This window comes from Anolis carolinensis, chromosome 5 (genome assembly GCF_035594765.1).
Source record: "Anolis carolinensis isolate JA03-04 chromosome 5, rAnoCar3.1.pri, whole genome shotgun sequence".
In the NCBI taxonomy this organism is placed as follows: Eukaryota; Metazoa; Chordata; class Lepidosauria; order Squamata; family Dactyloidae; genus Anolis; species Anolis carolinensis.
This window is the reverse complement of record NC_085845.1, coordinates 162598797-162612307: the sequence shown is the minus strand read 5'-3', so window position 1 is coordinate 162612307 and position 13511 is coordinate 162598797. Positions and strand designations below refer to the sequence as shown.

General features: G+C 37.6%; 1 protein-coding gene across 1 annotated transcript in view; it reads left to right on the top strand.

Moving 5' to 3' along the window:
• Positions 1-3319: 3319 nt before the first annotated feature.
• The window catches only part of epyc (epiphycan), a 38915-nt gene continuing 28723 nt past the window's right edge, over positions 3320-13511 (top strand). Inside the window, exons 1-2 of the mRNA XM_003221128.4 lie at positions 3320-3515; positions 6668-6849. Of these exons, the coding sequence (XP_003221176.1) occupies positions 6682-6849 (168 nt within the window). The 5' untranslated portion in view covers positions 3320-3515; positions 6668-6681. The remainder of the gene's footprint in view (positions 3516-6667; positions 6850-13511) is intronic.

Below are 13511 nucleotides of genomic sequence, written 5' to 3'. Positions count from 1 at the left end.
GAGCTCAAGCATGTAGGCCCAAAGCCTGTCCCTATAGGCCCAAAGCTCCCAGGCCTACAGGTGCAGGCTTTGGGCCTAGGCACCTCTGCTTTGCAGGACTTACAGTAGAGTGCTGAATAAGGAGCGATCCTTACTGCGAGGCCTGGCTAGGCCTGGCCCAAAGTCTGCACCTGAAGTCCCGGGCATCTGGGCCTATGGGTGCAGGCTTTCGACCTACACACCTGGGTCCCGCAGGGCCTACAACTGATCAATCCAAAAGGCAGGCTTGGGGCCGATATTCGTCCCGTCTGCCTTTCGTTTCGAGGCAGTTTTTGTTTCACTGGGGGTCTTTCTGTTTTGTGCCATCCGAATGGACGATACAAAACAGAAGCACGAATGAAACATATGAGACAAATTTTGTGCACACCTCTAATTATTACATTGGGGAATAGTAAATGTTATGGTAAAGCTTCACAAATGACAAAAGTACATTGCAGAACGGCAAATTTGCAAGGCTATGAGGATTTGGGAATAAAAGTTGTCTAAAGCTTTAGAGATGATTAAGGAGGGAAGAAAGAGGTTCTCAGGTAAGGCTAATATAATACTTTTCCTAATATACATGCGCGCGCACACTCGCATATATACCAGAGTAAGAGTGGGTAGTTTTGGTTAGCTGCAATATATAGGGAAAGTATTCCCTAGAAGATTTAAGAAACTGAAAAATTACTTTTCCTTGCTACCATTGGACTCATTTTTAGCTAGAGAGAACTCCTGGCTGGAATAGTGAAGGAAAAGAAAACAAGTTAAAGTCTCTGAGCCGGAACGAGGACTTTCCACTTCATCACAGAGGGCTTTTTAGCATCCTAAGACACTTCCCCACCAGTCTAGCTACCCATCACACGAAATCACTGGCGGAGACCCTGCCTGCAACCAGAGTGGAAGCATCCTATGACATTTCCCTCACAACACAAGAGGCTTCCAAGTCCAAAAGACAAAGACAATAAGCTCACATGATTCTCTGACACAAAGTTTGAATTATGGAAGCATGCCATAAGTAAGCTTTCTAAAACAAAGCAACATCTTCTAACAGAGTTCAACTGGACTACTTGAGATATGTTACTCAATAGCTGGTTTATCCAAAGATAGTAATGTCTCAAACAAACATCCACTTAAGAAAGACATTACACAAGCATTAAGTCAATCATCTTTGCCCCAAAGGTAATATTTCCTATCAATGCCATTTTATGTTGTAATGCATTATTTGTCAAGCACAGTACCAGATAACAGAGAGATAAAACCTTGTCTCAATAATTTCCCTTAAACATGTTGTGGGTACATAATGGAATACAGAAGAGGTATCCGCTAAAACATTTGACAAGCAGAGGCCTTTTCCATCTAATCTTTATTGTCTTCAGTCAGCAAGTCGAAGGCACTGGCATTTTTTTTAGCATACACATGAATACATTGACAAGAGGATTGTATAGATATGCCCATATCAGGTTGTAAGGCTATATGAAAGAATGGCAAGAAGAAACCCATAGTATGTGTGTCCATATTAGGGAAAATAACATGGTAACCTGTGGCCCTTTTTCATTTCCCAGTTACAGCACTATGGTTCTCCCTTATTGCCATGGCATCAACCTATGGAAGCTTGAGGTTTGTACTATGTTGATGAATTAGAGATCTCTGGTTGGTAGAGAAATCTAAATGTTTCTCCATAAACTTCCAATCATTTAAACTGCAATGGCAGTTAAAAAGAAAATGCAGCACTATAATTATGTAGTGTAAAAAGACCATCAGAGTGGGAATGAGTAAGGTTCTCAAAGATAGAATTATAAAATGGCCTGGATGAAAACAAAAAAGATGAAAATAGTTGGAACTACAGTAGTCTCACTTATCCAACGTTCTGGATTATCCAACGCATTTTTGTAGTCAATGTTTTCAATATATCATGATATTTTGGTGCTAAATTCGTAAATACGGTAATTACTACATAGCATTAATGTGTAATGAACTACTTTTTCTGTCAAATTTGTTGTATAACATGATGTTTTGGTGCTTAATTTGTAAAATCATAACCTATTTTGATGTTTAATAGGCTTTTTCTTAATCTCTCCTTATTATCCAACATATTCACTTATCCAACATTCTGCCGGCCCGTTTATGTTGGATAAGTGAGACTCTACTGTATATCTAACAGGAGAGGCAACACAGGTCTAACTGCCAACTAGCATCTAGACCAGGCATGGGGAAACTTCAGCCCTCCAGATGTTTTGGACTTCAGCTCCCAGAAACCGCAGCAAAGCTTACCGGCTGTTAGGAATTGTGGAAGTTGAAATCCAATACACCTGGAGGGCCAAAGTTTTCCCATGCCTAGTCTAAACAAAATTCCACCATGGCGGAAGCCCTCTGTATTCATCATAGGAAGTGGCTATAGTACTGTGGAGCCTAGTCAACTGCTGACCTGTACAAATACTTAGGAAACATTGCTTAGTAGTATAATAAATGCAGAATACAGAAAGAAGAATGGAAGAATTTCTGCAGCCTTTAGTTAATAATTTGGGCAATGTGTTCCCATTGAAAGTGTTTGGAAGCTGCTTTGAAAGATTTAATAGATGTTGCACTGGGAGTACTGAACATAAACTTCAAAGTATCCAAAAATGGACACATAGACAATCCCAATTTATATGCATGTAACCAACTGAATTCTGGTCTTAAAGTGATCAATTAATGAGGACTAGTTGTAAAATAATTATCTAACATGCTATATCTATTCAGATGATATAGTTTAGAATTCATAGATAGCTCAGTTATTGTTTAAAATAAAATCCAAAATGGATCCCCATTTTTAAAGTGCTATTAAGAGTATCCTGCCATAAATCACGAGTAATGCAATGTATCCAGAAGCATTAACCATAATAATTAGTGGAGAGGAAAATATTTCTGGTCATTAAAAATAACTCATCTCAGTGTTTTCACTTAAGGATAACTGGGTCAACTGATTTGAGCTCTCTGAACAGCCTAAAGCAAGTCACTTTAGCTCATCTATTGTTCTTCCTATTCTTAATAATAACACATCTTTCTAGTTTTTGGAGGAGATGGATGAGATCAATATGATAAATCATTTTGCCCACTAAAACTCCTGGTGATATGATACAGTGATAAAATAACAATATATTTAAATATCAAAATAGCAATCAATGATTTCCCTTTGGTACTGTTCATTTATAAGACACAGAATCAAATATTTAAACATCTGTATTTAATCCTTGGCACAATGATAACAATGCATTTACTGGTATAATATTGAACTTTAAATACGTGCTCTTTCAGCAAAATGAACGATATCCAGGAAGAGCTTTTTTCTGACTTTCTGATATGAAACTGTTTGAGCATCAAGAAATTTCTCAGGATGAAGGTTTTCTGCAACACCCTCCTCCCACAAACCTGGCACCCCACTGTCATTGGTGAAGCTAAAAACCACAGACTGTGTATTCAGAGTAACTCTATGCCATTTAAGAAAGCAAGAGCCAAAGGTACGTTTTCTGCTTCCTTTTTCTCATTAGTAAACTAGATTTTAAAAACACCTTATGTGTAAAGGTATGAGCATTTTGTATTTTAAGAAGAATTGTAATGATGCTTATTAATTTTTTGATATTTGCTTTTTATTTAGTTTTAGTGCATTTCTATGAAAACTGCATAACCTACATCATAATATTTGAAAGCTCTTATAGATGCCAGTGTAATTACAGTATGTTCCAATATTTTGCTTATAAAAAAAACTACAGACATAAAAAATATTTTGGTCAGGTTAGGCAGACCAGTCTGGTTCACAAGTGTATGTTTCTGTTTATTTTTGTATGTGCACGCACTGGGGTATATAACAGTATTTAAGTAAACATGCCTCAAGTTATGAAGTCTTTGCAACCCTGGTATGCTATCACAATATCACGTAACTTTCAGAATAGTTTCTATTTATCAGTGTATTGACAAAAAAATCGAACATTGGTGATATTTTATCATATGTGATGAATTTGGACCTGGAAGGAAGGTGGGTACAGATTTCTAGCTAATGAGTTAATCTAGGGTTTAGTTATTAGTTTCAGTTTTTTCCCACTTTGATCACCAGACATTTATTTTAGAGAGTTTTTCTAAGAATTGGGATAAAACAATTTGCAAATGAAAAATTTCTCACTATATGGCTTAAACTAATAATAATACAGTTATAATATAAACCTGTTAGATTCAACTGATATTTTCAATAAGTTAAAAAAAGAAAATATACATAATTTTTGCTGTTGTTTAAAAATATTTCTCAGCTATGAAAAAGCCCATACACTCTACTTTATTGACATAATACAACATACATATCAATACATGCTTCAGGCAAACTTAGAATAAATCAGTAGTAAATAAGTCACTGCAGAAGAGTGCAAGACAATTAAGTCTTAGTTAAAGGCATAGAGACTCAATTGCTATACAGTCTGTCTACTAGCTAGTTAAAAAATGAAAAAAGAGAAAAATGAATGCCTTATGCAGTTCACCATTCCCATTGGAATTTCATGCCTTCATGTGTAAACCTGCTTCACAAAGGCCTTCTTTCACGAGACTTAGTATCTGTTTGTTTGAGTCCAGGCAACCGGAAAAAAGAAAGTTTCTTATGAATTTCTAATATTATAGACTGCATGCTGTTCTTTAGGCACAGTGTGTAAATAAATAAAAACTCATTTCTGAAGTCATCAGGTTTGATGGTAGTGGATTTGTGTATTAATATTTATACTCTTACTGATACCTCCAGTATTCAATATGTATGTTGTATGGAAATAATAAAGTATTGATAATTGCACCACCATATTAGGGGACCAGCCACCCCTGAAAGCTGCTACTATTTTCTCACACAGACATTCAAAAAAGCCAGAGGTCATGCTGCGGTGGAAACAATAGAGGAAATCGGGACTTTTTATAGGTTGCAAAATACACACTCTACCCTTGTTCCTCTTTTAAATAAGAGTTAAAGTACATTGACTCATGGATAAGTAAATCCAAATTTTAGGGTCAATTTTGACTAAATTTTATACATGAATATATATAATAATTCTCATTAAAATAAAATGCATGAATCACATCCAACAAAACCCACTTAAAAATGAGAATTTTATTGATACAACTTATGTCAACCTAACATGACAAGTATAGTGGCTGTATGAGCTTAAAAGAATTTTTTTTATGGAGTTGATTCATATTGTCATTGGGGCATCATGCACACAGAAAAAGCCACTTAAGTCAACATGATAGCTGAGTTTTTGTGCTGCATAAAGTTCATCAGCATACCTCCACAGAAATCATCCAGCTTAATCCTGAATGTATGCACCAGATACTCTCCTGCTTGATCTAGTTATACTCTGCAGAAAAATTGTATCTGGAATAATGTGGTGGTGGCCTCCATCATGATTGCATATGATGTTATGAAGGAGCAACTCTTATCAGTAGAGACCACATTTTTATCAGTGTCATGTCTTCCAAGGTGAGAGAAAGATGGATAGGGGAACACTTCAGTGGTCTTCCTATGGAATTAATAATGTTATGATTGCTAGAAGGGGTGAACGGCCAACATAGGTGTCCGGATATTATCCAGGTGGCATTACCACTCCATAAACACTACAACCCCTTTCTTCAGTACATAATGCTCTCTATAAACTACAACTGACATAGGGCTGGAACAAAATGTGAATCAGTTCCTTCCATCACACACATTTAATTAAATAGAACATATATAATGAAAACAAAGGGGAAGAAATTATTTTGAAGTTTTGCCCTTTTAGCTTTCAGATCAGTTTCCATCATTGATTAATTTATATAGGGCTTTCATGGCTGGAATCACTGGGTTGCTGTGAGTTTTCCAGGTTGTATGGCCATGTTCTAGAAGCATTCTCTCCTGATGTTTAGGCCACATCTATGACAGGCATCCTCAGAGGTTGTGAGGACCTCACAACCTCTGAGGATGCCTGCCATAGATGTGGGTGAAACATCAGGAGAGAATGCTTCTAGAACATGGCCATACAACCTGGAAAACTCACAGCAACCCAGTGATTCCAGCCATGAAAGCCCTATATAAATTAATCAATGATGGAAACTGATCTGAAACCCAGAAAACTCACAGCAATCCAGTGATTCCAGCCATGAAAGCCTTTGATAACATGATTTATATATTCACAGAGTTGTAAAATCTCTTTGCTCATCAGCTGTTCTAGTTAATCTTCCTAAAAACAGTATTAATCCAATATGTAATGGAATAGCTGCAATGTTTGATAATAATACAGTAGAATCTCACTTATCCAACATTCTGGATTATCCAACGCATTTTTGGAGTCAATGTTTTCAATATATCGTGATATTTTGGTGCTAAATTCGTAAATACAGTAATTACTACGTAGCATTACTGCATTTTGAACTACTTTTTCTGTCAAGTTTGTTGTATAACATGATGTTTTGGTGCTTAATTTGTAAAATCATAACTGTTTTGATGTTTAATAGGCTTTTCCTTAATGCCTCCTTATTATCCAACATATTCGCTTATCCAACATTCTGTCGGCCCATTTATGTTGGATAAGTGAGACTCTACTGTGTTTTGCTTTCTTTCTGGAATATTTGCAATTTTAACTATTATTCTTCCGCTTTCTTTCTCTAGAAAACTATTGAAGGATGAAGTCCTTTCCAAATATTTTCTTGGCAATTTTTCTCTTTGATGCCATTATGGCTGCTCCTACAATGAGTTCTATAAATTATGACTCTGAAACATATGATGTTACATTGGAAGATCTGGATATCCTATATGACTATGATGAGAATCTGTCTGTTGATCAGACACAGGTAAATCAAGATTATAAATTTTATAACCAGTTGTTGTACAATTATGTTAGCAAGCTCAGCTTTTTATATTTCTGTATGGACATGTTATTGTGCTGAATCTGCAGGTAGTGTCCAGACAGTCCTATGAGGCCAAGATTGTGTCAACCCGCTGAGATGTCACCTGGATAGTGGAGACATCTACAATGACCCTGTATCCCAGGGTTAATTTGAAGTGTTGAATTGAGTCCTGACCTTACTGCCTTCTCCCATTTTCATTATAGTGGCACCCAGTGGGTGCAACATGGCCAGTATCTATTGTTCATCACATGAATAAAGTTGACCGGGGAGCAAGAGAATGCACCAGATTCTCTGATTGCTCTGGCACCATGGTCAACATCACTCCAGGTGACACACAACAGACACAAGCTACATTGTTCATGTCACCATTACAATAAGAATGGAAGAGGGACAGTGAATGCCTCTTAAGTCTTCCAGATGACCTGAGCCTAGGGAATATTGGATGGCATTGTAAACAGTTGCTACTTACATGGTTTCAAAGTTATGGTTTGCTCTTGTTTCTCAGAGAGACTTTGGAGCAACCCAGGTTAACAAGGTTAAAGGTTATGTTAACCTGAATCAGTTCTATGCATTGTCCCAGAGCTGACACACCCACTTTCAGGATAGCAGGTCAGTGTAGATGTGTCTCTTTTAATCTGTGTTACCCCTACTGCTACTCCCCACCAGCCATAGAATTCTGTGCAAGCACCTGGTCATTGCAATTGCATCTCCTGATATCTGATTGGGGGCCTTGAATGACCTGCAAGAAGGAGGGGCTCTTTGAGCTCTTTGGATGTGGGGAGTGGTAGTAGTGACACAATAATAATAATAATAATAATAATAATAATAATAATAATAATAATAATAATAATAATACTCAGCTGCTATCAGGACCTCAAGATTGAACTTCAAAGACTCTGGCAGAAACCAGTACAGGTGATCGGCACATTGGGTGCTGTGCCAAAAGATCTCAGCCGGCATTTGGAAACAATAGACATTAACAAAATTAGAATCTGCCAACTGCAAAAGGCCACCCTACTGGGATCTGCATGCATCATCCAAAAATGCATCACAGAGTCCTGAATGCTTGGGAAGTGTTTGACTTGATTTTGTGATACGAAATCCAGCATATCTATCTTCTTTGCTGTGTCAGACGATGTCGTTGTGTCAATAATAATAGTTTTATTTCTTGCCCACCTTTCCTCATGGCTCGAGGTGGGTTACAGTATTACTAAAACATAAACAAACACATAATCATTTTAAAACACTCCATAAAATACACATTGATTAGTGCAGAGCAAGTGCGATGTCAGCACTGTCTATCTGAACAGAGGATTGGTTCAAAACAGATCCGATCAAGTCTTCCAGACTTCTGCTAAGTCCCAGGATTCTCTGGACTTTCCTATAAATTCTGGTATATTTCTGAATCTTGCATAAAGTGGGCCAAAATGGAATGAAAGCTGGAAAACCTGGGATATTCACTTGATGTTCCTGTGTGTCATAGAGACAAACCGTGGTGGATACAAAGTAAATCCAGGTTTTTAGGTAGTGCAGACAAGACCAGAGTCAGGAATTATATAGCTTCTTTAATCTCAAGTCTTTGGAGTTCACCATGTTGCGTTCTATGGCAATATCTCAAAAACAAACAAACAAACAAAAACAAAAAAATACCCTACCTTAGTTGGGGTGAGCTGTTGTGTATCAAAGACTATTTGAGAGGCAAGTAGAATCCAGGACCTCAACTAACAATATAGATCAACTCATTGGCCATGCATATACAGAATCCTGTTTTGTATTCCAAACCTGGACAAATCCTCTCAGGGTGATGAAACTCCATCTGAACATTATGTTCTAGGTAAGAATTATATTTTGAACCAGGTAATGAAAGACTTTGGTAACATCTTTGATTTCTAATTATCTTTGTAAAATGTTTATGGGAAAGGCACTAAAGCTGTGGAAGGAGTAGATCTTTGAAAAGGAGTAAGAAAAACTACTTTTGTTTTGGCAATGTACATATTTTTCACATGATTTAGTTTACAAAGGAGTTGGTTATATTACACAAGGTGGGTATGAAAGTAAGTTCCAATAGGAGGTCTTTTCTCCACACTGAATGTTGTCTAGCAAACAAATACAAATTAAATAAATGTAACATTATATACATGCCAGGATTTTCTGTGAATGCTCTTTATTGTATGTCTTTCCTTACTAGATATACCGTATGCTAATGCCTTAAGCCAGATGCTAAAAAGTGTTTACAGCTTGTGTGCAAGTTTTAAAATGTTAGAAGACAAATTCATCTTCTGACACCTCCCCTTGTCATTTCTCTTTAGTATCACTGTGAATCTTTTACAGAGAGAGAGAAAGAAAGAGCTAACAGATTGAAATAGAAATCTGAATTTACTTTAACAATCCTATTCTAATAGCTAAGTATAATAATAGAGTGGGAAGTGCTAGAAGTTTACTTTTCTGCAGAAATTTGCAGATGAAGTGAAACACTGGCTTTAATTTGTCTTTTTGCTTCCAAATTTAAGCAACTTGAAACTTTTTGCAAGATTTTATCCCAAGGGACCTTATTGTTCTGAGAGACCTAAGGAAAGAAAGATGTCATTCAAATATATAATTTATGTGGCTGTTTCCAAGCAGAAACAACAGGAAAAGGGAAATATTAAAAGAAAATAAACATAAGAACAAGGACGAGATGGTTAGGACCAGCAGGAGAGATAGATTAGAAAGGAGTACAATTCAAGGCTCAGTTTATATAAATTTCTATTCTTGAGCTGAAGCACAAATTTCATAATGTAAAGCTATGCACTAGGTTTGCAGTAATTGACATAAAAAAAACTACATGGCATTTAATTGTTGGGATCTGATTTAGGTTACTTCTAAAAATAAGAATGTGACTGTTCTTATATGTGTAAAGAGACTGTGTAACCTAAAAAACTATTATCATATTTCACCCTTTAAACAAAGTGGCTTGGAACCCCCTCATTGCTGTGTAAAAGTAGGGAGAGAGGGAGGCATGTAGCTAGTGATGATCACATTTATATCATGCCATTCAAATTTATTGGTATATATAATCCTCAAATGTCTACGTAGCTTGAAAGGCAGTCGTGAAAAAATTGGCTTACTTCTTCCCATATTTATATATATTTCCATCATTATTCCTCTAATTCTTGCATCTGAGAAATGATGTCTTGTCTACAAAAGTTTAACAGCAATAACAATGCATTTATTTATTGCCACGCAACCCCCGCAAATGAAGAGACAACAACGTATATGGGATAACTAAGGGCAACTTTTATCAATGTTACCTAATTAAAATTCTACCTCCCCCAGGCAGGCATATAGCACTTAATCAACTTATCCCTGAACTTAACATTGAACTTGACAATGGGCATGATGCAAGCATTTCTGTTCCCTGGATTATTGAAGTCATATTTCTCCATTTTTCTAGGCCCCGTTGCACATCCTCTGCCCCCCTTCATTTTACCAAATGGAGGAGGGTTGCAGCTCCTGGCCTGCTCTGAAATGGGCGCCTTGGTTGTGCACCTAATTCAACTCCCCTGTTGCTTTCCGGATTTGCCTATTTAATCGGCCCTTCTTCCAATTTGTCCTGCTAGAACAGTATAGGGTAGGCACCCCCCCCCCCAGAAATTGAGGGGAGATTCCTACCCACTGCTCTTATACTGTTAAGGGACGAGAGGGTGGGTCGCCGGTTGCCCCCAAAGTGAAGAAGCAGGTGGATTGCCCGCCTTAGCTCCACCCCGCCCCCGAAAGTAGTCCTTCAGGGTCTACTTTCAGTCAGCCTCTTCCACGGGGAGGTGGCAAATCCCCCCCAGCTCCGTTGGGGCCTGAAAGGCCCTTAACTCAGCTCTCCTGATAGCTTACAACAAATTCAAAAACATATGAACATAAAATATATACAATATAGATAAAAACACAATTATATTAAAAAAACTTGCACCAAACACAGATACAGAATTGGCATATAGTAGCAATAGAATGTAAATCAAAACTCATGATGAAAGTTGAGTTTATAGGCCTGTAGGAAAAGATGGGTCTTCAATTGCATTTCCAGTTCGGAAAGATTGTTATCTGTTGGATTTCTTCTGGCAGGTCATGTCATAGTCATGGGGGAGCCAATGAAAAGGTCCTCTGGGTGAAGGTTGTGAGTCAGGTTCTGATTGACTAGAGTAAGCATCCTCTGGAAGACCTAATGTCCTCATAATATAATTCTGCTGAATTTCTTATATTGTTAACCATCATGTTGTAGCTTGGACATATTTGGATTTGCAGTTTCCTTAAAAAATGATGTGGCATCTCCTAAAATTCAAAACAGGTTGGCAAAAGCCAGACATTTGCAAGACTTTCATTCTGTTTTAGGGGGATAAAGTGCACACAAAATCTTTTTTGTTTTCAAACATCCAAATGACAAACATTCTCACAAAACTTTCTTAAGTCAAAAGGTTAACATTTTGTGTGAAAATATTTTTATATTTTATAGCAATGAGATGGAAGGCATGAGGCATTCTTACCTTTGACCCAACCCAACGTTGAGCTACTTTCATAGATCCCAGATTCAATTATCTATAACAATTGCCATGGACCACACACAAACACAGTCCTGTTTGGCCACCCAATCAACACCTTCAATTATTTTCATAGAAAAAGTCTTTAGACAAATGCTATATCATTAAGAAAGAGGCACCTCAAGGGCGTTGTCAAAGGAAAAATGATTCATTGGTGAAGATATAGGAATCACCATTTTTTTTTCTACATATAAGCTTTGTAATACAATTGGGACTCCATATTGGAAAATGTAAAGATCACTTAGATCCTGATTTTTTAAATTATTTAAATGAATGAAAACTCTAGACCAGTCATTCTGATTAAAGGATACCCTATTTAAGATCAAGTTGCCCCTTTGTTCCTTGCACGTGCTAACCTCCCACCCTAAGAACAGTGTGAGTATAAACTGATTGCATATGGTCTGGATAGGAATTCCTCTCCCCCAGTGATTTTTTTTTGGGGGGGGTTCTCCCACCCCACACTGCTTCAGCTGGGTGTGGTAATTCGCTTCGGGTGGAATCATTTAAATAGGTTGTCATAATATGGTAAAGGTTAAATAGGCACTGTGGCACCCCCACTTTCAGGGATGAAGTGTGGACTTCCATAATAGTCTCCGTGAGTTTCTGTAGATTGGTGGACTGTAAAACAGGGCTACTCTTGGGGCTGGAATGAGGGTTATCTCTCTTAAAAAACTGAGATTTGGAAGGGAGCGCCTTCAGCATGGCCTTCCACTTAAAATTAGTTAAGGTATGCGGCCAGATAATTTTGGATGTTCCTCAGGATTTATTGTGCTTCACAATAAATCCTGTCCTCGGAGGTGGGCAGAGGGAGTGGCACCTGACCCAGGGACTGTTCTCACTAGGTGGCTTATAACTCAAGAATTATTTCCTTACAGATTAATTCCCCTTAACAATGTTTCTGTTCACAAGTTTTGGCAGAAGTTCTAGAAAATAAATAAATAGATCAAGAAATAGCCCTTTAGAGCCAATTTCCTTTGGTGTCTTTAATTTCATAATGGGAATTCAATTGTCTCCATTGCATTATCCTGTACTATACTTCTGCCTGACAATCCACAAAGCACACATGTACTTTTTAGTAACTCTTTAATGTGGATTTCTTCACTGAAGCCTTAGTAGATTATGGTAGTTCTTTTTCAAGCCAAATGCTAATCATAAAATAGATAATGATAGGTCATCTTGGTTTTAACTGTATTCTTGACATGGCCGGGGGAGGGGGGAGGAGGTTATCAATGTTTTAAACTTGGCTACATCAGAGTTGGTCAGTTTTTTCAGGATGTATTATGGACATGTGCAGTTATTTGCATAGTACATATAACTTTTTTGTGTCAGGAGCAACTTGAGAAACTGCAAATTGCTTCTGATGTGAAAGAATTGGCCATCTGCAAGCATGTTGCCCAGGGGACTCCCAGATGTTTGATGTTTTACCATCCTGTGGGAGGCTTCTCTCATGTCCCCGCATTGGGAGCTAGAGCTCATCCTGCTCTCCGGATTTGAACCACCGACCTTTTGGTCAGCAGTCCTTCTGGCACAAGGGTTTAACCCATTGTGCCACCAGGGGCTCCAGCACATATCACTGATTTGACATTTTGTTTTATAAAATTAGAATTGTTACAGAATTCTGAAATAGCTTGCCTTAAAATAATTATTAATGATCAGAGCACATTGATAGAAGCTATGACTGTTTGTTGCTTCACAACTACCATGCATGAATGTGGGATCACTTCACATTATTTCCATATGCAGATTTCACAAAGTTTGGCACAGAGCAATTTCAAGCTTCTGCCCATCTGTAATTGTAGCTTTCTGCTAGAATCAATATTGTCAACCATCACAGCTGAAAACATTTTTCTCTTCTTTGACATGCCTTTTATGTATACCCCTTCTACTATTATTTACTCTTGCACAATTTCAAAGAAAAGAAAATGATCACATTTAAAGTTCCTACTCCACCCCTCGCTATGATACTGGGGCCAGTGAATTCAGCTGGCCTCAACCAGCGGTTGGCTTCTTCTCCACAGGAGGAATAAAATATCCTCC